Genomic DNA, 25,177 nt, shown 5'->3' on the forward strand with positions numbered 1-25,177 from the left:
TTTATTTGAGCCTTATATAATAGCCATCTTCCTTTCTGTCTTTAAGTTATTTCGTACATATCCATACATACTTGAAGTCGCGCTTGATGGCGTATGGACTCGCGCGCGATAAGGCAAGTTGTGCTAAAGGGTCTGTTCTTAGCGTAGGTATTTTAATTTTGCGTGTTATCTAATTACGAGTAAGACAAACATTTAACTTGCCATTTCCATCAACTGTAAAATTAATTATCCTCATGAAAGACCGCCCAAAATGTAGCACTTTATAAGATTAGCATTTCTTATCAAATTTAAAGTTACTTAGCGAAAGTCACTAATTTTATTTAAAGAACATAATCATTTTCTACAATGATTACCTCCTACCTACTTGTGATTTTAACTTATGCTTGTGACTTTAAGGGGCTCCTCACGGTTTCCATCGATTTTTGACAAGTTTTGAGTTGAAACTCCGAAATTTGCACTACATAGATAGAATTATAAGACCAACGGCCATCGGTTCTTCAATCTTTTATCTTTATTCGTAAGAGCCATATTATGAAAAAAAAAGCAATCATAGTTATTTTTTATGAATTTTTTAAACACACATGAAATCAACATGTTTGGATTTACCTTTGAGTTTTCTAAAAATTCAAGAGAGATTTTAATTTTACACTAATAAAAACAAAAGTTATGACGAAATGAAGTTATAATACAAAAAGAAGTTATAAAACATTAAAACATAATAAAAGCGTTTTCATATTCCCTCAAAATTTGATTATTATTTAATTTCTACATGTATTCTTACAAATTCTAATAATTTTCATGTTTAGTAAACCCTTATTGCACTTTTCCGCTGTAAATAGACATATCTTTGACATTATCTTTATCATTTAAACTTTGAAGTGTATTTTAATCAAATTTTCTCGACTAATTTTTGACCAAACAATATCTAAGGTAACCGGAATAACATACCTATTATTCGAAATTATATGAAATTGACTTATCCTAACAGTTGAAGTCTTTGGTAATACAGCAATCATTTGGGTCACTAAAATTGGAACAACTATGATAAAAAAATATTTTTGAAACAGCCATCACGTAGCTTTTAGTACAAGTACCTATCTATCGTTGTCTATTGAACATTCCCTCTCTGTGGACTTGTCAAAAATGATGTAGGTATTATTTAAACAAAGCAAAAAGCTTTTACCCTGGTTTGTATTATTCATTAAAATGAAGTTCCGTGCAAAATGATAGTGTAAATCAACAGTACAAGTATAATAATGCTGAAATATCAAACAATGAGCTTTTGAAACTATATCTGTTAGCTATTAATATATGGGTCAGACAGATAATTATGTGTTTGGAAAGTGTTTACAAAGACATATGTAAGTATATATTATATATTCTATGCTATATTCGGTACGTCACGTGGTACTTACTGGCTTATTTTTTCTGGCTTTTCCATGTAAGGTACATTCAAAGTGTCAAATATATGTAACACTTAAATAAAAATGTTATAAATTAGGCAATTATAAAAAGAGTCCAGCCAGCTCACGAATGCAAAATAGCGTAATAGTTATTTGTCATCACGTGTTATATTTTCTGACACATCACGCAATTCGTATTTAAAAAAAAAACTATACTTACTTTCTTTCTGGTTCATGAAATTCTATTTCTTTTTTTTGTCAAAAGTACCTAAAGTGTGATACTCAATGTAAGTAGATATCACTGGTCTGATTGAGTTGGAAAACAAGAGGGTGTGCGGCAGTTTTCGGCGAATGACAGTTCTAAGTTTGGAGTGAACTACTAGTTTTAGTTTCTAAGCACGTGAACAGTTTTCAAACTAAATATAGATAGGGATTTGAAGTATCACACTTAATTATTTCAAACCGAAAGCATCACTTGAAATTCAAAACATTTCGTAAATTTTAATTGGTTCTGTTTATTCAATTAGATGAGTTTTAATAAAACAAACAAAACTATTTTCTATATCAATTATAATTTAATGAAAAACAATCTTATAGTCTTAAAACTAGAACAATACCTACGTATTATAGTTATACCGGTGGTAAATTGACAGTATTATATTGGCCCACATTTTTATAACTACACTGTGAGCACGTTTCACGAAAGCTTAACAAAAATCTCTTAATTCCTCTATTTTTTGAATATAAAACGTTTTCTGGTTTGATTTTCACTGTAGTTATGCCAGAAAAAATATCATTTTTATCTTTATATTTTCGTTAAAATAACATAATTAAGATATTTATCACTTAGGCCCAGTTGCACCAACCACTTAACTCAGGGTTAGTAGGCTGTCATCTGTCAAATTCCATATAGGTAAAATGGTGGGTTAACCCTCCATTTTCATTGGTGCAAGTGGCCCTTACTGGTAGCTAGGTAATTTATACTCGGAACCCACGAGATAAGATTTTCAAGCTAGAAAAATGAAACAATCCAGTGCTGCAGTGCGTGCTGCAGTGCAGTTCTTTCCAGGCATTAGCTCCTAGTGCTGAAACCAACTTCTAATAACTTGCCGTTCTATTTTTTAAACCAATACCACCTCCCGCCACTACTTCAGCTGTCTTAGCTAATGTTATAGCTTCGATTGACTAAATATTATGGCTCTAGAAATAATATTATTCCTATTATCAGAATTTTGCGGACTACTTATTGTGCGATGTTATCCTCGCGTTTAGCTACCCGGGATTGAAAAACTAACGTCGTGTATTCCAAGCATTTATTTGTAGTTTAAGCTTTCGTTGTCATGTAATTTTACGTTGTCTACGTATGACAGGTTACTTATAAGATAAACGTGCGTTTGTTAATACAAATTGGAGTTACTAACTACTTAATTCTTATACGCTGATACTTCCTCTTCTTCCTTTTTCACTGCTTGAATCAGGACGAGAGACATGACAGCGTTCACCACCTGAAAAGAGGGGATATTTAAAAATTTTCTGCTTTATTTGCGTACACCGTGTTTTTATTGAATTCCGTTAACTTTAAGGGCAGGTTATTTAGATCAAATACAATTAATTTCTCTCTAACGGTTATCGAATTATTAAAAAAATAAAGATAATTACTGAACATGTGTGTGACAGCCTTTACCAATTCCTAGTGTTATTTGTTGTGACATATGCCGTCAATCACTTGACACTAACTTGAATGTTATTCTTAAGGGTCTCTCACACTAATAAATTCATTTATTATGCATGAAAATGATGCAAAAATTTATTTTGCGAATTATGAAAATCCGGTATCTTACCGCAACCATGCACGAAGCAAGTACGATGCCAGCCAGCCAGCCAGTCTTTCCCTCCAGGTACCAGGTGAGTTCATCCACGCATCCGTGGAAGTAGGCGTTGCCGGTGACAGAGTCCCGGCACTCCGCTGGCAGGGGCTTGCGCATGTTGATGTAGTCCATGGGCCCGTCGGAGCCGCAGCAGCCGATCTGTAATATGTATGCATTAGTATTAAATAAATATTTATGAGATGTATAATGACTGAGTCTAACGGTAAGCTCAAGAAGGTTTGTGTTGTGGGTACTCAGACAACGATATACATAATATATAAATCCATATTAATATTATAAATGGGAAAGTGTGTGTGTTTGTTTGTTGTCCGTCTTTCACGGCAAACTTTGAGACGAATTGACGTGATTTTTAAGTGGAGATAGTTGAAGGGATAGAAGGTGGTGACATAGGCAACTGTTTGTCTCTTTCTAACCCCTCATTTCCCTAAAATGGGGGAAGGAGGGAATTTATATTAGAGCATTCCACAATTTTTGAATTTAACGCGAACGGAGCCGCGAACAAAAGCTAGTATTTAACTGTTTATATACATAGAAAACATCCACGAGTCAGGAACAAAAATCTGTGCTCATCACACAAATAATTGCCCCTACCGGGATTCGACTCAGCAAGCAGGATGATGTTAATAAGATAGTTGTGGTAGAAAGGTCGATATATAAGTCTGAGAAGTATAATTGAAAGATACATATTTTTCAACCAAGTGCTAATACAATTTTGATCGCAATCCATTGAATTCGTCGCGTGAGGTTTAAGTAGGAAAAAAAAATGCCAGTAGCTAACACTACCAGAACAATGGTGATAAATGATGTATTAAAAGTAAACTCCAATGTAGATCAAAATTCAGACCTGACTGAAGCAGAACTTAATCTACTTCAATTCACGCACTGTGAAAAGTGTGGAATCTATCTCGGGCTATTGGTTAGGCTCAAATGTCATGCATGCACTTCCAGCTTTCCGCCCTGCCCGTTATTTAGAAAACACGTTTCGCTGTTTGCTTCGTTAGGTGTTACGGTTTTGCGATGCTTTTTACAATGGAACAGAGTACCATGAGTATTCGGCGTTTTAAAATGATGCGAAATGCATTTCTGCGACGCCAGACGCCGCTGAAATCTATCTCTATCGCTCTTACATATTGGTGCGACAGAGCCTGACTACATTTCTGCGGCGTTTGGCGTCGCAGAAATGCCGTTCGGCTACGGGGCCTGGCAATGTTAGTGGAACTGAAAAAATCACGGCGTTGCTGGAATTCTCGATTGATGGATAAATGCTATTTTATTTGCTAACACGCACTGGTGGTGTTTGTTATCGATTATAGGAATAAACATTTTGGCTGAGGTGAAAGTCACGAACTAGAACGAAAACAAAGTGACAAAGTATTATGAGAGCAGTGAACGTTTTTTGTGATTTGATTTTCCTACACGTTAGTTTTATTATTGAAAAAGTTAAAGAAAACTTTCAAAAGTGCTGGCTTTCATCTAGCATTATGCTGAGTTGGGTCCATTTCGTGATGCGCACTTTATGCTCTATTCTCTGTTTTGTTTCTTGTGTTTACATGTTACGTACGTGTTTGTGAATGTCATGAATAAATATCTTTTCACCACACCAACTAGTAAAGAGTGCGAAGTAATTTTATATAAATTTTAACTTGATATCTTGAGCTGGCTGGTAGAATTTACCTATAAATGATGATTTTGAATCATAAATATTGAATTAAATAATTGATAGATTTGATTTAGTTTGATGATTTAATATACTTACCTAGTCAGTATTTACCACCACTCGGCGGCAAAGTTTGTTTAACCTTCGTGCCTTGAAACCCTCGCAACGCTCATAATTCCACTTTTTGATATTAGAGTCTTTCACTTGCTCGGGTATCAATATGGGTACGCGCGGTTAAACAACAACTTTGCCCCGTTGTAAAACAAATAACTTTATCTTTATCTAAAAGTACTTCTTACCCCTTCTTGCACCATCCTCAGAATCTCCCGGCTGCCCTCGTGCTGCGGGTTGTTCATGAGGCGCACGATGACGTCATTGATCAGGTACTGGATGCTGGAGTCGTATGTGGAGAAATCTAGGACCACACAGGACCCGATCAGCCCAAACACGAATGAAGCGATTTGTGATCCTATGTACTGAATAAAAAAAAATACATGTATGAAGGTATGTACAGTAGCCATCAGATGAATCTGTATTCCCGGCCGAATAGAATCTGGGTGTATTCAAGTCAAGAGTGAATAGGCTATTACTGAACCAGTGAGACATCTTCGGCGTTGTCGTCACTTTCCATCAGGTGCGACTAAGGTCAATCACTGGATAATAAATAATAATAAATAACCACAAAAAAATTAAATTTTGAAAAAACCCCGATATAGTGGACCGATTTTCATATTTCAACATGGCTCCAACATGGTTTCAATACTCCCGACTAATTCAGCTTTCAAACAAAAAGAAAAACTAAATCTAAATCGGTCCATCCGTTCGGGAGCTACGATGCCACAGACAGACAAGACGCACTTTTTGAACGTCTTGACTATAGAGATAGAGGCGTGTCCCGATACCTACGAGGGTCATGCCAAAAGAAATTAGATACTCAAAATTTACATACTTTATTCTTTATTACAGCTATCTATTTTTTCGAAGTATTCACCGTGAACACGTATACACTTTTCCATCCGCCTAAACCACTTAGAAAATACCGATGACCACTCTTCTTTAGACACCTCAGAAATTTCATAATTATACGCAGCCAGGGCGTCTTCTTTGTTCTCAAATCTCTTTCCTTTTAATTTTTCTTTAATTTTAGGAAAAAGGTAAAAATCACAGGGGGCTAGGTCAGGGGAATATGGGGGGTGGGGCTGAATAGTCACGTTTTTTAGGGTTCCGTAGCCAAAATGGCAAAAACGGAACCCTTATAGTTTCGTCATGTCCGTCTGTCCGTCTGTCCGTCTGTCCGTCTGTCACAGCCGATTTACTCGGAAACTATAAGTACTACAGTGATGAAATTTGATGGGAATATGTGTTGTATGAACCGCTACAAAATTATGACACTAAATAGTAAAAAAAAGAATTGGGGGTGGGGCCCCCCATACATGTAACTGAGGGATGAAAATTTTTTTTTCGATGTACATACCCGTGTGGGGTATCAATGGAAAGGTCTTTTAAAATGATATAAAGTTTTCTAAAAAACATTTTTCTTAAAGTGAACGGTTTTTGAGATATCAGCTCTCAAAGTCGTAAAAAGTATGTCCCCCCCCCTCTATTTTTATAACTACGGGGTATAAAATTCTAAAAAAAATAGAGGTGATGCATGCTAATTAACTCTTTCAACGATTTTTGGTTTGATCAAAGTATCTCTTATAGTTTTTGAGATAGGTTGATTTAACTGTAATTTTGGCAGGTGTATAAATTGACATAATAAGTTTATTATATTTGCTGCTACGGAACCCTTTGTGCGCGAGCCCGACTCGCACTTGGCCGGTTTTTTGAGCTGAAATAGTCAAGTGTTCTAGCGGAAGTGTGCGGGGCAGCGTTGTCGTGGTGCCAGAGCAGGTGCCGGGTTCCTGACTTCGGCCGCTTGTCACACCAAGCTGACAGTACTCTTGGGGCACAAACTGTCACATACCATTCTGAATTAACTGTCTTTTGATCTTCTAGCACTATTGTAGCAATATGTCCCGTCTTGCAGAAAAATGAGGCAACCATTTGTTTTTGTGTACTTCGGGTTCGGCGACATTTTGTTGGCGTCGGTTCATCTACAAAATACCATACTGTAGACTGTCGCTTTGTTTCGGGATCGTAGTTATATAGCCATGTTTCGTCACCTGTAAGTATATCATATACGTTTTTTTTCTAGCCTGCGTCGAATTTATCTATCATAAATTTGCACCAATCCATGCGACGGGGTTTCTATAAATCGGTGAGCTTGTGCGGCACCCATCTTGAAAAACGCTTATGAAGAGACAGTTTACTATGAATTATAGTTTGCAATGCTGCTGATCCAAAGCCCGTTCACGTTCGAGCTCTACATATGTAATTCGTCGGTTCGCACGAATATTTTTTTCCACAGCCTGTACATTTTCTTCAGTGACTGCGGTTGGCGGCCGTCCGGTCTTCGCCTCATCTTTAAAGCTCTCACGTCCTCTTTTAAATTCAGCAAACCAATTAAAAACAGTTGCACGTGAACACGCAGACTCTCCAAAAGTCGAGACTAAAAGTTCAAAACACTCTTGAGGTTTTAAACCTTTTTTAAAGTCATAATATATCATAACACGAAAATCACGTCCAGTAAGCTCCATTGTTGCGGAAAATTCCCGCCAAAATTATTTAGAAAAAAAATAATTAAAAAAAGAATCCTAAGAATTTCCAAGTGTTCCATTTTTAAATTTATAAGCAAATAACCTACCTTTACAATGGTGTATAACTGGCCAGTATCGATCAAATGACCATGGAGTATCTAACTTCTTTTGGCATGACCCTCGTATTTGAGAAAGTTAAGGCAGCAGCAGATGGTGACTGGTACGGTAATTTTATGAAATGACAGATTGTTTACACGCGTTTTAAATATGTTACAAGTTTTTAGGAAACTGGGTCAAGGTGCTATAAAAAACATTAAGGAATATTAAGCATTTCATCAGTTTAAATAATAAATTAAATGTGTAAATATAAAGAGACTGAATAATGTGCACGTCAGCGAGCCTCAAACCCTCGTCATTAATTATTGATAATTCTTAGTTTAATATCCAATAATACTCGTTCGTCTAAGAAGCGCTGGTAGCCTAGCGGTAAGTACGTGTGACTTTCGTTCCGGAGGTCGCGGGTTTCAAGCCCCGGCTCGCACCAATGAGTTTTTCAGAATTTATGTGCGAAATATCATTTGATATTTGCCATTCGCTTTTCGGTGAAGGAAAACATCGTGAGGAAACCGGACTAATTCCAATAAGGTCTAGTTACCCTTCGGGTTGGAAGGTCAGATGGCAGTCGCTTTCGTAAAAACTAGTGCCTACGCCAAATCTTGGGATTAGTTGTCAAAGCGGACCCCAGGGTCCCATGAGCCGTGGAAATGCCGGGATAACGCAAGGAGGATGATGAATATCCAATAATAAATACTAGTAATTATATTTTAAGAAATAAGTAAGTACTGTACGTTCCTCGATTTGGATTGGAATTACCGGTCTCTTCTCGGTATCGCTCAGCTTTTCTGAGTATTTCTCTATTCCCCGGATTACATTCTTGGAACGACATGATATATACATAGAAATAGAAATTATCAATCACGTAACAAATAAAATTCATACCAATATTATAAATGGGAAAGTGAGTGTGTCTGTTTGTTTGTCCGTCTTTCACGGCAAAACGGAGCGACGAATCGACGTGATTTTTTAAGTGGAGATAGTTGAAGGGATTAAGAGTGACATAGGCTACTTTTTGTCTCTTTCTAACGCGAGCGAAGCCGCGGACAAAAGCTAGTAATACATAAATAAATATTACAGGACATTCTTACAGAGATTGACTAAGTCTGTCGGGAAGATCAAGGAGGCTTGTGTTGTGGCAACCCTGACAACGATATATGTTAATTTATTTTTTATCATGCAGAGACGTCTGCGTACATTTTTTTTAAACTAAAGGAAAAATGAAAAAAATCACACCTCTAATGAACACAAGTTAAATTATAATCTATTGAAAATATTTCAACTTGTGCTGTCTTAAAGTAGTCACACTACTATGTATATAAATTAAAACCGAAATAAATTACCACCAACAAACCGAAACCGAAATAAATTACCTCAGGCACCAGAGGACTTGGTCACTTTTTCTTTCATATGTGTAATTTATTTCGGTTTTAAAAATCACACCATTCAGACTCGAACCTGCAACGTTTGCCTTGCTGGGGCCATTCCATTTTTATTAAAAAAAACGATATATGTATATAATATACCTTGAACACACCCATGACTCAGCAACAAATACATTTTCATTACTCATCTCATCTCACAAGTAAATAAATACCCTTACCGGGTTTCGAACCCAAGATCACTAGCTTAGCAGGCATTGTTATAATACTCAAGGAGAAGGCCAATGTCGTTGTGTAGGTATCAAGAACTAAAGAGGATAGTGGAGAATAGGGAAATATGGCGCATACTCCACCGACGAGAGCTACAGAGCTCTTAAATAAGAAGAAGAAGTAGTTATAATACTTACTGCATAAAGCAACAAAATGTTTTCCATAAGAGCGGCTCCGCATCCCAAGAACGCAACTACCATGATGACCAGCGATCCAATCAGGATGATGTAGATTCCGATGAAGTACTTCTGGAGTTCTAAAACCCGCATCCATTCGTTGAAGCCAGGCTCTATACAGATCCAGAGGCATAGCGCGAATATTGAAATGCCGAACAACTGGAAAACAGAATTAAATAAACTTGAATACTTAGTTGTCATACTCAAATGTAAAAAGATCTTTCAAAATTGCACTTGGTTTTCATTCCATTGTCTATTGAGGAAGTGCAGAAAAAAAAATATTTTTGGTAAACTGTTAGTTTTATACACGTTTTTATCGACACCCGTTAACTTTAAGGGAAGGTTTTTTAAGACAAATACAATTAATTTCTATAAAAAACTAACGTCTTAATGCTTACGGTTATTATTAAAAAAAAAATTGAACACACGTGTGCGACAAACTTTACCACTTCCTGATGTTATTTGTTTCGACATGTGCCGTCAATCACTTGACACTAACTTGAATGTTATTCTTAAGGGTTTCTCACATCGATTAATTAATGTATTATGTATGAAAACGATGCGTTTTTTTTTCGAATTGAACTAAAAGTGATATACCGGATGGTTCCTGATAATTAACCTAACGACGTGTCGAATTTAACGGAAAACAATAAAAAAACACGGCGTATCATCCCGGAAAAACAAACAGTTAAATAAAATAAAACAGCACACATAAATATAAAAGGATATTGTAGCGTTTATACACTGGACTAATAAAACGCAGCGTCAACTACCAATAACAATGGGCGAGTGAAAATCAATTCGACCTAGCATAACAACGCAGCGCAATGCTCGTATAGACAGCATAGGCGAAGAGCAAGCCCCTGGAAATGGTACGTGATGTTACCTGATAAAACAACGCGACAAAATTATCCACCACCCTGCACAACTTTTCTAAAATGCGAGCATGTACAGTCTGTAGTGAGAAATGTCAAATTTTTCACATCACATCCCTTTTTGGTCGGCAGTTTCAGTAAGAAAGAACCATAAAAATAAGATAAAAGTTAGTGTCAAGTATCTGACGGCATATTTAAAAATAAATAACATTAGTAACATTAGGTAGTAATTCTATTATTTCAGTAACGGTAAGAGTTAAAAATACTAGTTTCTTAGAGAAATTAAAAATAATCTTCCCTTGAAGTTAACAGAAATTAATAAAACAGGTTTTATAGGTAGATTCCCGTTTCCCCAATTTCCGGATGTAGCTCTTAGTTTACTGAAACGCACAGTAAACGGCGGACCCTAAAAGCAATAAAACTAGAGCCAGGATAAAACACGAACAATAGTGATGTCGGGGGCTAAAAGTTTTATAATCTTATTAATGGCATGACTGCCGTGAGTGCCGACTGTTATTCGGCGGTAACATCCAGTCATCCTTGGAGCTAGGGTTGCCAGATGGTCGGGATTTCACGGAATTCTCCTGATTTTTTGCACATCCTCCTGATTCCCAACAAAATGAAAAAAATCCCGGAAAACAACAAGGGAAACGTTGCTGATCCGACGCTCGGATGAAATACAAATTGAAAGAAAAAGTTACACATGATAACTCAAATATATTTATTATTTATTACATTTTGTTGATAGATCATTATGACATTATTTGAAAACATTGACATAATGAAGATGATATGAAACGGAAGTGAATGATGAGATGTCAGATGACGGGCGATAGAGGGGTCATGCTGCATCTACCCCAAATAACTGGGGTAAGAGCAGGCGAATGATGATGATTTATGTAACGAAGAGACCAATTTATAATCTCAGAAAAAAGTGAAGGTGTTGCGTCTTTTATTTGATTTCATTTTACATTTTCCGATAAAAGCCCCGACAAATCTGCCATTACATCTAGCAACCCTTCTTAGAACCCTTATAATATCCTTGTTTTTCCCTCCCTGATACATTCACGGAGATAAAAATGGAATGAGTTGCCTTTGGATAATTTGATTCATTTACTACACCTTTAAAGTTACAGGATACACGCAACATAGATCATTAGGCGAGCGGTTGAACAAAAATGGGTTTTGATAATATTAAAGTTTATTCTTTTTAGGGTTCCGTAGTCAACTAGGAACCCTTATAGTTTCGCCATGTCTGTCTGTCCGTCCGTCCGTCCGTCCGTCCGTCCGCGGATAATCTCAGTAACCGTTAGCACTAGAAAGCTGAAATTTGGTACCAATATGTATATCAATCACGCCGACAAAGTGCAAAAATAAAAAATGGGAAATTGTTTTGAACTTGATAGGTTCAGTAGTTTTTGAGAAAAATACGGAAAACTACGGAACCCTACACTGAGCGTGGCCCGACACGCTCTTGCCCGGTTTTTTAATATGTTATTACAGGCATATTAAATAATACTATAGTAAAAAGAGAAATTTTTCATGTGAGATTTAGGTTATATTTCGATTTTTTATTTTTTGCCAATAACATACATACATACATACAATCACGCCTGTATCCCATAAAGGGGTAGGCAGAGCACATAAAACTACTAAAGCTTCAGGGCCACTCTTGGCAAATAAGGGGTTAAAAGAAAACGAAACTGTGGCATTGCAGTGACAGGTTGCCAGCCTCTCGCCTACACCACAATTTAACCCAAATCCCATAGTCGCCTTCTACGACACCCACGGGAAGAAAGGGGGTGGTGAAATTCTTAACCCGTCACCACACAGGTTTTTTGCCAATAACTATGTTAATATTGAATTAAAGTACAAAAATAAACCTTCATCGTTCATAATATATATGAATCTTCATGTTATTAAGTTGTTAGAAAATTTTGATGGCGGCTTCTTAATCAAACCAAAATTTGCTTAATAATTTGTCGATATTGAATTAAAGTTTGAAATATCTACAACAGTACCTCTTAATTTATAATAAAAATATATGGTCAAAAAGGTAGAAAAATTGAATGAGTGCTTTAAAAGTAATATACTTTTTTGTTCTGTAAGTAAATGTGTTGTTTCTATTGTATTAACAATAAAGGGACGGGTAGTATAACTTATTAGTAATGTGTGGTCGCTGCGACATAATTTCACGCCAATAATGTGCTAGTCCTACCTGGCTAACGCCACTACACAATAGCTAGATTTCTCTGTTGCTCATCCCTATTGTCGCGAGAGGTATAGCTACGATAACAAAATTATCGTAAGCGATTGTGACGTCGTTGGCTAAGGACCCTGATGTCAATTGATGAAAAGTACTGAGGCGACATGAAAAACTTGTTTTAACAAGCTAAACACAACTAAAATTCCTGTTTCCACGGTAATATAAATTGACAAACGACACGACATCCTACATTGGCAAGTTTCACAATATTTAACCTCCGTGTCAGTTCCTCGTAATAGACCTTTGTTTTCCTGGCCCCAGGGACGCACTCGACTTGAGCAAATAGGTAAATTGGTAACAACAAACTCATAAACAAATTTGTTTTGATGTATCTCGCAAGAGTTGCTGGCTGTCGCGTGGATAAAGTCATTTTACGTGTAATTTGTGAGCCGTCTCTGAATAAAAACATTCTTATTCTATCATTCATCTTTTCTCGTTTTGGAAAAAAACAATATAAGTAGGATGCTTTGTTTAAAGTACATGGTAGTGTTTTCACCCGTGGTAAATTGTCTTTTGTTTGAAGATTGGCAACATTTAGAAGTAGGTATCCAATATATATTCTCCTCCTCCCCCTCCTCATGTTACTCCGTGTATTTTGATAATCATAAAATCTAACGCTCTGTATTTTCAGGGTTCTGTACCGAAAATGTACAAAAGGAACCCATATGGTGTGACTTCTGTCCGTCTGTCTGTATATCTGTCTGTCACATAACTATTTCGTTTAGGTACTTTAAGGTGTAGTACGAATTCTCATTAATATAATTAATACTCATTATTTATAATTCAAAATCGTTACAGAGCTACTTGGCCATTTAAACATCTCTCATTACCTATCTTTAAATTTTGTAGGCAGCATTTAAATACTGAAATGAAATGTCGCGAAGAAATCTTGAATTAATTAAGTAGGTATAAACAACAGTTATTTATTCATACCTCATCCCATTTCTTATTTTGTTCTTCTCAACTCGGGCTGTATTATTATTTTGTATTTCGCTTATTATTTTGTGCTTCAGAAACTCTGATGAGACGTCTTTCCAAGTTAGTAATTTAATCAGAAATCTGTGTTCTAACGATTCAATTGAGCCTTCCGAAAGTTGGCGATGCAAACAAAACAACCGTGAAATGATGAAGAAAATGCTGCTTATAATTTAATTTGCTGAATTTGTAGCAGAAATAATTATGAAATAATTATTATGAAATAATTATTTCGTATAAAAGTTAATTTAATTGAAAGTTTTAGTATTTGTTTACAGAAACTTTTAAAAATATACATACTAGATATCGCAACAGGATCAGTCCATCCAAGCAACTGTAGGCTACCTACCTATTCTAAGTAGAAGGCAATATAATTTTTTTATGAAAAAGAAATCTACTAGTATGACTTAAAGTAACCTATAGGTATGTTGTCTTATTAGTAACGTGAGTGATATGACACTTTTTTATCTTACTGAGAAGCAGAATCATCTGCAATCGATGCCACTAGGCTTAAAATATATTTACAAAAAGAAAATTTTTGCCTTGGGTGAGATTTGAACTCACGACCTCTCTCTCTATATCGACACTCCAGAAAATATTTAGAAGAGCCCACAAAATGAGGCCCGTAGCGAATTTTGGATATGTAAACTTCATAACGCCCGTGTGATGACGGGTTAAGAATTTCACTACCCCCTTTCTTCCCGTGGGGTGCCGTCGCTGTCGTAAAAGTCGAGTGTGGGTTATGGGTGCTCTGCCTACCCCTTTATGGGTTACTGACCAAAAGCATCATCCGTTGAGAAGTACAATCTACGTTTAATTATTCGCTAGTGTTACAGGAAACATTCGTTGTGTTATTATACTTTGCGTACAAAAGCCGACGCTCTCGCAATCCATTAGTGCTCGCCAAATGACGCGGAAAGTTGACTTGCACGGTTTGTGGAAGAATCATATAATGCTCGGGCGACCGTGCCGTGCTCGCCATAATACTTCACTGCGCACCCTGATACACGCTGAGCTGTGTGGGAGAGAAGTGTGAGCCCGTGCTAGTGTATAGAAAGAGTTAACGAGGAATATAAATAAATAATTAAACATTGCTAACTTCTGTTCGCGGCTTCATTTGCGTTAAATTCTAAAATTGCGGAAAGCTCCATACAGACTTCTACGAGTATCCCCCGTTTTAGGGAAGAGGGGGGTAAGAAAGAGACAAACAGTAGCCTACTACTCTCCAACCCGAACTCCAACTCAACTAACTCCATTTAAAAAATCACGTCAAATTCGCTCCGTTTTGCCGTGAAAGACGGACAAAAAAACAGACACACACACTTTCCCATGAATAATATTAAAAAATATGGATTTACTCCGAAAGGGGGGGCATTTTTTTCAAAGTTGTGGGTGTCGTAAAAGTCGACTGTGGGATATTGTGGGCATTGTGGTATGGATAGGAAAACTATGACTGCAACATCACCATTTGGTTTTCTTTCAACCCCCTACTTGCCAAGAGTAGCACTGAAACTTGTGCAGTGTCATGTACTCTGTCTACTCCGTTTGGAAATATAATACAGGCGTGAGTTTATGTATGTGTGTTCTTGGATAAAAAAATCCTTTATAAAAAAAAAACAAATATCTGCGTGCATCTGCATCGTCGAAATATAGTACATTACATCAGAGGCCGGGAAAATGAGGATTTCCGGCCAAGTGGGTATATACCGCCGGATAGGGATACGAGGCCGGGAATCCGTTTTCACGCCGAGGCATGTATAGTGCTTTTCTCAAACATACAATGAAATAAAAAAATACTCTAAAGGACAATATTTTATAAAAAAAAAGTTACTTTGCAGGCCTAGGCCTAAAAAATAATATGAAATCCCTTTACAGTCCTCTCGAGTTGTTGCGCCCAAAAAGCGATACTTCCCAGCCCATTTTAAGGAACGTAAAGACAATATTTCATTGCATGTTTGAGAAAAATTCCTTTACCCTGATAATCGAATCCTGATCCGAACTAAAGACGTCGGCTTCTAGGCAAGGTCACTGTTCCCGAGTGTACCCGCTTAGACCAGGTTGCATTGATTAAGGTGAAAGTAATCTTCGTTTCTTGTGCAAATGTGCAGAATAGGAATGCTTGCAATGTATAAGTAAAAGTATAATATGACAGAAACTGCTCTTTTCGACGGCAACACGAAGAAACGTTCTCGAGACAAAATTAATGCATTTGATAAGAACGAGAGCGTAAACGCCGTATAAATAATATATAGGTAGGTACATATTCATATCTATCATGAAAACACATTTAGACTCGCGTCTGGGCGTAGTTACACCGCGCGCGTTTGCTTCTTTTCGGAGCCAAAAAGCAACTTTTATTTACTTTTTTTGGGATGTTCAAAAATTTATAGCATCGTAAAAACTCCCACCGCGCTCGTTTGCCATGCAAGAGCCGCTCTAAAGGAGCCACGAATATGACATCATAATATGATTACAATGTACCGAATATACTGAGTAGGTGTGATGATAAGCGCCTCGACAATGCGAGAGCGCAAACTTACCTACACAGCTTCGCTACAAAGGATTTCGTAGATAAATGGGAAACATACGGGATGTTTTTCTTACAGAAAATATTACGTTTTATTTTCGCTCTTGAAACACATTCAAGTAAAACATTAAGAGTGGCAAAAACTATTATTTGTGTCGCAGTGACCCGGTTTCTCGGGCCCGGCACGGCAACAGCCGTCAGTCCCGTTTCTCGCTGTATCTCCTCCGAGACACCTGCGAAGCTGGAATAATAAAGAGTTTTACAACGTTTCAAAATGAGAGTTTTTCCCGCAATTCAACCACAACGTGCACTTAAGGGATTTGAATATCTTATAGTAGGTTTTACCTATTCCACGTAAATTCGGGACAAACGGATTCGTTCATATATTTTAGTCTTAAAACAATTCCCTTTACGCCAATAGCGTGGTGCGTTAAGACAATCAGCTTTCAGATTCACACGAATGCGAAATCACCGCGATCCCGTTCCGAAATAGAAAATAAATCCGTAAGAAGGCAATTTCATATAAATTGCAATCATATGGGTAAAACTGACTTCTTTACGGGTCTGCCCCTCGACTTAACGTTACAGCGTTTACGGGGAAGATTGCGGAAAAATAAATTTCGCAAATGGAATGAGACGCCACCGAGAGCTCAGAGTCAGCGAATAAACTGGGATTCGAGAGTTCAGCATCTTATTTTCATTGCTGAGTACCTCTTTTATTTTGACGCTATTTATATTCAAGATGAATAAATGCTGCTTGCCCATGCTGGTTTAATGATATCAGTGAAAACGCGACTGAATGGAGACGCTATTGGTTAAAATGTTTATTATTTTTTGACGAAGTTGTTTAAGATTATTTAAATTCCTTATTTATTGTATTATTGTTTTTGTATTTTTGACATATTGTGTTGTTTATGACATTAAAGGTTTTGAATTGAATTGAATTGAATTGAATTAAGGAGCGCGAGCGTCGTGGGATTAGTGGTAAATAAAATAAATCTCATGCTCATTGTATTTTAGGTGTTTGCGATGTTGGTGATGGACGCTACCGTAGGACGCTGAAAATATGAATTTTTCACCCTCTTAGTATTGTCCTGTTACCCTCTATGACAGGTCCACGGTCATGCTCGAAATTATAATAATAATACGTATCTAGTGCGTCATTCTCCATATTTTCACCCACATAAAGACTGTATCGTTAAGTATGATGACAACTTTGAGTAGCCGTATTTATTTGCTATTATATTTTTTTCTTATAACAAGCCATGGGCTTAATAAGGCACATAATAAGGTACACATTTTGTCCTAGAAACTCGACGTAAAGCATATGGTTTAGACAGTATTGACTTAATCCTCCCGAGTACCAATTACGATTCCGGACAAATGCTACTAGAAAATTCACAAAGTGCGTAAAAGACGATACGATTGCGAAAAAAAATTGTATGGTGCGAACCTCAACGACACATGATACACAAAGCAGAATATCTGGACATAGTCTAGCCACTGTTATTTAAAAAAAAATATAGTTCAGGATCTGTGTATGGCGGCCATTTAGAGAATGTGGCATGGTTCTTACTCTAACTCCGACTTTGATGTCGAATTTGACTATCATACATTGTTTATATCGATCTGGTTTAAGCACTGTTCAAACACCATGAATGTCAATTAGATTTTGGCCTATAGCTAATTTTTTTATCTGTTTCTCTCATCCTGCTAGCATCAAAAATTTACGGCAATCCGGAACGTTGCTCAAAATTGCGTTTTTTTAAATTATATAAATTCGCCGCATTTATTCTACAAGTACCCAATTGGAAAAACCATGAAGAGGACTCTTAAAGAATATATTTTGGCAGCATATTAACCTTTGTTTGTTGAAATCGTACAAAGAGTCATTGAAATATTCTCAAATTAAGCCAGATAGGGGTTGTCCGAAATTTATTTGCTAGACCTTAATGAAAGTACCATAAAGTCCCTAAAATAAAAAAAAATATCAGACCTTCTTATATCAAATAGTACTTACCAATACCTTAAGATCATACTCTCGGAACATAATAATACAAAATTATGCACATGTCAACATTTAGACGAGGTTTGTTTTGTCCTTATACTTAACGATACAGTCCTTATAAACTCGTTGTCATCAAACAATACTTCATGTGTGAAAAGTGTAAATAACTGAGATTTTTTTTATAGCCGCTTAGAACTTGAAAATGCTTGTATCAGTTACATTTTCAAAACAATCATAATCAGTCACACGAAGCACGGTCACTAAACTTGTAAGCTTAGTTATTAGCCTTATTAGTTAGTAAGAGGAAAGTTAGCGGCATACAGCGCACATTAGCGGCACGTGGCGGCCGGTAAATCTCCGCTGGCCCGCAACTTGCCACGTAGCGGTTATTAAGAGGGAAACGACGGCCGCAGCCTCAGACAAACATTGTCCTCGTTTTGCTCTCTGTACATCGACATTATGGAAACATTCCGATACATATTATATTGACAGTAGCTATGTCAGATATTTTTATGATATAAAAGGAATGGTTACTCTTAAAAAACTGAAATTCGAAAATGTTAAATTTATCAATTTATTCATTCAAAATTTCTCCATGCAATTTCGCAGCTCAATGTTCAATTGTATATTCCGATGTTTCGAACCCTTTATAGCGATCGTGGTTAACGGATGACGTATCCATATTTTAATTCCAGAGAGGAAAATTAGGTCTGCTTTTCTATGAAAAGGCGATTTTGTCCGTCTACTTTCACTTTAAGTAAATACAATGGTAACAAAACAAACAGCTCATTGTAATCATCAAATTCTAATTTGGAATATAAGCGTTTACCCTTAAATGCCAGTTGAAAATGGTATGTTAAGCAAAATTATTAATAGTTATTACTAGTTTTACTTATGAACTGTTCGTAAGTTTGTTATTAGCGTTAAAGTTTTGCTTTTTAAGTATTAATAGTTTTGCTGACTGTAATTATAGCTTAAGACTAACTTGTGGCACATTTAATGATCAATTGATTAATGATCAGTAAGGGCCGCTTGCACCACTCGCTTAACTCAAGGATAGTGGGCTGTCAACTGTCAAATTCCATATAAAATGGTTGGTTAACCTCGGGTTAAACCTCCATTTTCGGTGGTGCAAGTGACCCTAAGGGGACAGTTGACAGCCCACTAACCCTGAGTTAAGAGGTTGGTGCAAATGGGCCTTAGTGTTTCGTTTTTCATTGCAGTTTTATGCCTAGCCTAATACAAGTAATACATATTTATCTCACATAATCTCCCTTCGTATTAAAACGACTCGTGTCATTTAACAAACTGAAATCGAGACTGATGGAGATAAAAAAGAAGCTGTTATGTCAAGTGGTCACGATCCTAAGTAATGAGGGACTGACAAAGATGCAGGTGTCCTTTTACCGTTTGCAGACATTGAGTAGTACATCTAAATTCTTTAAAATAGGGATGTACCGACTATTGATTTGGCCGACTAGGCCGACTACCGACTAGTCGGTGCTTGGGTAGCCGATTAGTCGGCCGACTAGTCGGCTAGTCGGCCAGAACATAATTTTCGATAAATTCACATTTTGAATGTCATTTTTGGTCCTTCGTTCGCGCTTTTCATGATTTTTTACAGATGTTCAAAGGTCAATATTTATATACATTTTCCATTTTTAACAACCGGCTTGGCTTAGTGGGTAGAGTAGTGATCCTGCCTATGAAGTCGATTCCTAGGTAGGAAATTTATTTCTGTGGTGATAACAGATATTTATTGTTTTGACAAAAAAAGGAATTACTAATAGCTAGCTACATAATACAACCATAATTTTCAGCTGGTAATTTAATTTTGTACTGTTTTTCTATCACTAATGAAGTGCCGACTAATCGGCCCTTTTTGCCGACTAGTCGCCGACTAATCGCCGACTACAAATGTGGCCGGATAGTCGGCTTTCCCGACTAGTCGGCGACTAGTCGGTACATCCCTACTTTAAAACCTAAGTCAACTTAAAGTTTGAGTAGAGTTCTCTAAAATAAAATCTTGTCATAAAATCATTAAAAAACTCATCACTAAGTCTCAAATGCAGCGCAGCGCAGTACAAATTTAACTCCTCATTAAGCAAGCAAGCAAAGTAAACAACGCTTAATATCTCGTAAATTGGAGAGACGATACAACGCCAAAAACGTAGCGCTGTACCTAGCCAACGTCACAAGCGCTTACGCTTCGCAGCTACATAGGTACACATACATAGGCTAGGTAGGTCTGCCTATCGCTTTCCTGTAGTAGGGGGATCATATCACCACTCAGACACCGTATTTTCAAAGAACGCGTTCTCACCAGACATATCTTAATTATAAAATAGCACGATTTGAGCATCTAACACCATTACGTATGTAGTATAACAGCCCAGGTTCAACCCTAAAATTTACATATACAGGGTGTAACAAAAATGGTGGTGATCCGTTTAAGGGCGTATTCAGTATCGTATTCTCATCAGGAAAAAGTAGGATAAAAATTTTTTTTCGCAAAAAAATTTTTTATCTTTGTATGGAGATTCGGCTCATACAAAAGTGAAAATTTTTTTAGCGAAAAAAAAAATTTTCTTCTACTTTTTCCTGATAAGAATATGATACTGAGTACGCCCTTAAACGGATCACCACCATTTTTGTTACACTCTGCATACATAAATAGAAATAAATATTGGGGACACCTTAGGCAGCGTTCCCACTTAAGCGTCGCGTGTCTCGGGGCGCGCAACGGACGTCTCCGCCACGCCGCCTGAATGTAATTCAAAATGTACTGAGGAAACGTTTTTTGAATTACATTCAGACGGCGTGGTGCGGATGTCCGTTCCGCACCTCAGGACATGCGTCTCTTAGATGTGGCCGGTCCCTTACACAGATCAACTTAGCCCCAAACTAAGCAAAGCTTGAACTATGGGTGCTAAGCGACGATATACATTCTTAAATAGATAAATACATACTTATTGTATACATAGAAAACATCCATGACTCAGGAACAAATATCTGTGCTCATCACACAAATAAATGCCCTTACCGGCATTCGAACCCAGGACCGCGGCTCACCAGGCAGGGTCACAACCGACTGAGCCAGACCGGCAGTTAAACACGTCTATTTCTCAAAGGGGTAGTCAGAGATCACGGATTTCCATTTGCTACGATCCTGACAAACAATTTTCCCTTCACGTACTTTTATAAAGTTGCTCAATGCAATTTCAGCCGTTAATCGTCCACTGCTGAGCATAGGCCTCCCTTCGTGTACGCCACTTATCCCGGTCCTAGGCTAATCTCATCCAGAGGTGACCCGCATTTTTTCGAATGTCATCCACCCAACGGAAGGCAGGACCTTCTTACATCCGAAAGCTGTCCATTCGGTGAACATGTTGGTCATATATGTCTCTAAAAATTATTCTTTATGGATGGATGCCGACGAAGAAGCGTCGGCCGGGCAGGGCAAAACGATCTTGACGCCTTTCTGAAGAACTGGCCGGAGGAAACGGAGAATCGGGAGTCATCGAGAGCCAGATGAGAGGCCTTTGCCCAGCAGTGGGACACCCAAATAGGCTAACAAAAAAAAATTCACAAATATTCCGTGCTGGTTGTAAACGTTGACACTGGTTCAAGCGGCTGCCTTCAACGATTGTCACTTCGGCTAGGACGGCAGACACTCCAAGTGTCGTTCAGACCGCACCTGAGCGTTCGTTAAGGTGTTCCAGCAAATGAGAATAATTGTCGGAGTTACGGAGTCGGTTTCAATAATTGAGTTTTGGATATACGCCAAGATGGAAAATTTATTCAAAAGCGACTGGCCCCTTGACTCAACTTGAGTTAACAACTGCTATTGTCAGCAGTGATTGCAGTTATCTAGATTATATAAAGTCTTTGTGAACGTAGAGACATAGACGATCTTTAAATGAAGTTAGGGTACCCTAGCCAGCGCGCAAATCGTGCCAGCTCCGTAGCATATCGTAGTCATCTCTGTCTCAGCATTCCCACTCCGTAAAAAAAAAAGTCATCTCTGTCTACAAACTATTGTATATCAGATAATTGTCACGTTGGCTGCCAACCCAGAATCTTCTACAATCTAGCACTAAGCAACCCCAACATCAAAATGTATACTAATACATGGTGGTGTTGTTGAGGGAACCGAAAGATTTTAACTACGCATTTCTGAGGGCATAATAAAGATAAAATATTCTATGACGTCAAGCAAATTTCGCCAAATATTTTTTTTGTGTAATTTTTTAAATGTATTTTCACATAAAAAGTAAATGTTATTCGTAAAACTGGCACTTCAATAAACAATTTCACATAATTTTTCTAAAAAAATACTTTTTTGCAATGAGTAGACCAGGTAGTAACTCATTGCTGTTAAAGTTTGGATATTTCTTGTATTATGTGGGTAGCTTTTGCACATTGTAATTTTTCCTCAGTCACCCGTTGATCACGAATGCTGTAGTGTTCGAAACGTCGGGATGAATTGTAAATTCATTATACGCGATATAATTCGTTTCCATAGTTTTATTTCATACTTATATAAGTAAATATTCGTCTTTGGTACATTCCTGCGGGCGTAGCACACTAGTTGATTAAACTTTATCGCATCGGTGCGTCCCTATCGCACTTACAAATAGCGCGACAAGGACGGCCCGACGTTACTCGTGTATCGTTTATTACGCGACCGTGCTTGCCTGCCTGGAATAATATGGAGTTAAAAAGATATACTTAGGTCTGTAAAAGATACACAAAGTTGTTTCTAGAAAGTGATCATTTGGCGGCGCTGTACACTTTCAGGCCAGGGTGTTTAAGTAAAAATTCGTCTTTGGTACATCGGATTTAAAAAGATATAGGTCTGTAACAATACACCACAATGTTGTTTCTAGGAAGTGACCGTTTGGCGGCGCTGTGCACTTATTTCAGGTCATGATATACAGCGTGTATGTTTGATATTACCTCAAACTATAACCAGGAGGGCAAGTAGGTATGGTCGCGCGATAATTGTCTATCACACCATTTGCAGATGTTTTATCATTTATCGCGCGACCATGATTGCCCTGCAGATCATGGTTTTAGTGCTAAGAACCCATACAACAAGTCGTTATAAGTTTGGTCCTAACTACAGCGTAATTTATTTTTGAAAAAATATTGAGCAGGAATGTGTTGCGTGCACCTATTTTGACATCTGGAAGACGCGGAATTAATTGACAGTTCTTACGTCAAGTCACCTCATTGAACAAAATTAAAGTAGCAATACATTGCTTTTGCTATAATGACCCTTTAAGTATGTGGTAATATAAAAAATTACACGCTGTATAGTTAGGTATTCTTATTTGTTATATTAAAAGAATAATACGAATTTAAAAAGATACAAGTCCATAATACAACATCATGTCCTGAAATCCGAGTATGAATCAGCTATGTATGACGGTACGTTACTCGGAAAGGGGACAATGGGCTTATCGCTTGATAACGTTTCACGGAGATACTGGAATAAACACCACGTGTTGATATATTTCAATATGTGTAGTAAGATAGTCATAATATACTATGAAATAAATGAAGGAGCTACTTTCTACGTAAACGACACATTCTTGAGGTAAAATTATTAAACGTGGTCACAATTTCTAATGGAAATTAGTGCATGTTGAATAGATTCCCTTAACCTAAGGTTGTTGGGAGATTTATATGGCTTAGACAGTGTCAGTCGTCGCAGGTCAAGGCCGTAGCAGTAATGTCCTAACAGTAATGCAGCTACTGTACACATGTCCAAGCGTCATATTGTAGGTAGGTTTTATAGGAGGTAGGGCATAGCGAATGATATTCCGCTTTGTGTGGTAGGGCACATCACAGCGGATATCATCTCGCTCGAATCTAGAGCAGAGCCCTATTGGAGAAGTACCTCCGCCTTACAGAAGACCGCAGCCAAATAGCACTAGACCCTACTCATAGTGTTGTGTTCCTGCCGGTGAGTAAGGCTGCCAGAGCTCAACGTGGGTGAGCATTTGGTGTTTTTAGTTTAACCGATTCCTACACCTATAGGCATTTTAATAGAATTCATGTTCTTATTGTCCTCTGAAATAATATACCTTTTTAGAATAATTGAAATAAACTATCTAAGTACTAAACTTACCTTCCTTATATTTTGCAAAACCCTATGTTTACTGTTTTTATGAAAGTGATCTTTATTAAATAGTAATACGTGAGGACAGTTTTTATTATATTAGTGACACGCGCTGTGCCTATCAGACCGCTATTAATGTTTCTGATTGAATCCTGAATAAGTACCACTCGTTCACAATAAAATACCAATCTTGAAACGTTGGTCAATGTTACACGCTATTATTAGATATTATTTTAATTGTGTTTATAGTATGAATCATATAGACAGGTATCATAGTTCCAGAAACTCCATGAAATGTAGTGTTAGGGTTTCCTGATTTATTGAAACGGTTTACATACGAATTTGCAAGACACGCTGAATACTAACACGTCGAACGTGGTTTTCGACCAACTACAGTTTGCGTCTACAGTTTTCGTTCAAAAGCATAATTATGTTACATTGTAATAATTGACGAAATTATTAAATGTATCTATTTCATTTGTTTTGATACTATTGGTCTTTCTGACTCATCACTCATTATAATGGATCTTAGTCTATTACATACTAATCAAACAGTGCCAGGTAAGGCGGCAACGTTTCGCTTGTCTGTCTATCTGTCTACTAATGGGTTTAATACGCAAATCAATACATTCCAAGTGAACACTTGAAACAAAAGAACCATGAGAACAACAGGATGTATGACACATACCCATAGTACAACATTGAAGCAGAAGAGTGTATATTTGATGCAGTAGATCTGTGACTCCAACTTGCCCACACCCGGGCCTTTTCCTTCACCTTTTCCAATCGCCATTGCACTTATTCACCACACTTTTTTATTTTGAACAACAAAGTTGTCTTTTCGCAAACTCGATCGTATTGTAACTGGC

At 37.3% G+C, this 25,177-nt stretch overlaps 1 protein-coding gene across 1 annotated transcript; it reads right to left on the reverse strand.

Annotated features, from left to right (window-relative positions):
* Window positions 1-1,956: 1,956 nt before the first annotated feature.
* LOC125229025 (tetraspanin-2A) lies at window positions 1,957-25,177 on the reverse strand. Its single transcript, XM_048133782.1, has 5 exons — window positions 24,997-25,177; window positions 9,492-9,689; window positions 5,249-5,425; window positions 3,245-3,430; window positions 1,957-2,908 (listed from the first exon to the last, which is right to left on the reverse strand). Exons 1-5 carry the CDS (start codon window positions 25,099-25,101, stop codon window positions 2,828-2,830), a joined length of 747 nt encoding a protein of 248 aa, XP_047989739.1. The 5' UTR covers window positions 25,102-25,177; the 3' UTR covers window positions 1,957-2,827.

The sequence above is a fragment of the Leguminivora glycinivorella genome, chromosome 8, assembly GCF_023078275.1.
Source record: "Leguminivora glycinivorella isolate SPB_JAAS2020 chromosome 8, LegGlyc_1.1, whole genome shotgun sequence".
Taxonomy (NCBI): Eukaryota; Metazoa; Arthropoda; class Insecta; order Lepidoptera; family Tortricidae; genus Leguminivora; species Leguminivora glycinivorella.

Coding starts and splice junctions, on each gene's coding strand:
- LOC125229025 (XM_048133782.1), bottom strand. CDS start 25,101: ATGGCGATTGGAAAAGGTGAAGGAAAAGGCCCGGGTGTGGGCAAGTTG. Junction 3,431..5,248: donor TGAGGATGGTGCAAGAAGGG/GTAAGAAGTACT, acceptor TACATATTACAG/ATCGGCTGCTGCGGCTCCGA. Junction 2,909..3,244: donor TTGCTTCGTGCATGGTTGCG/GTAAGATACCGG, acceptor CCCTCTTTTCAG/GTGGTGAACGCTGTCATGTC.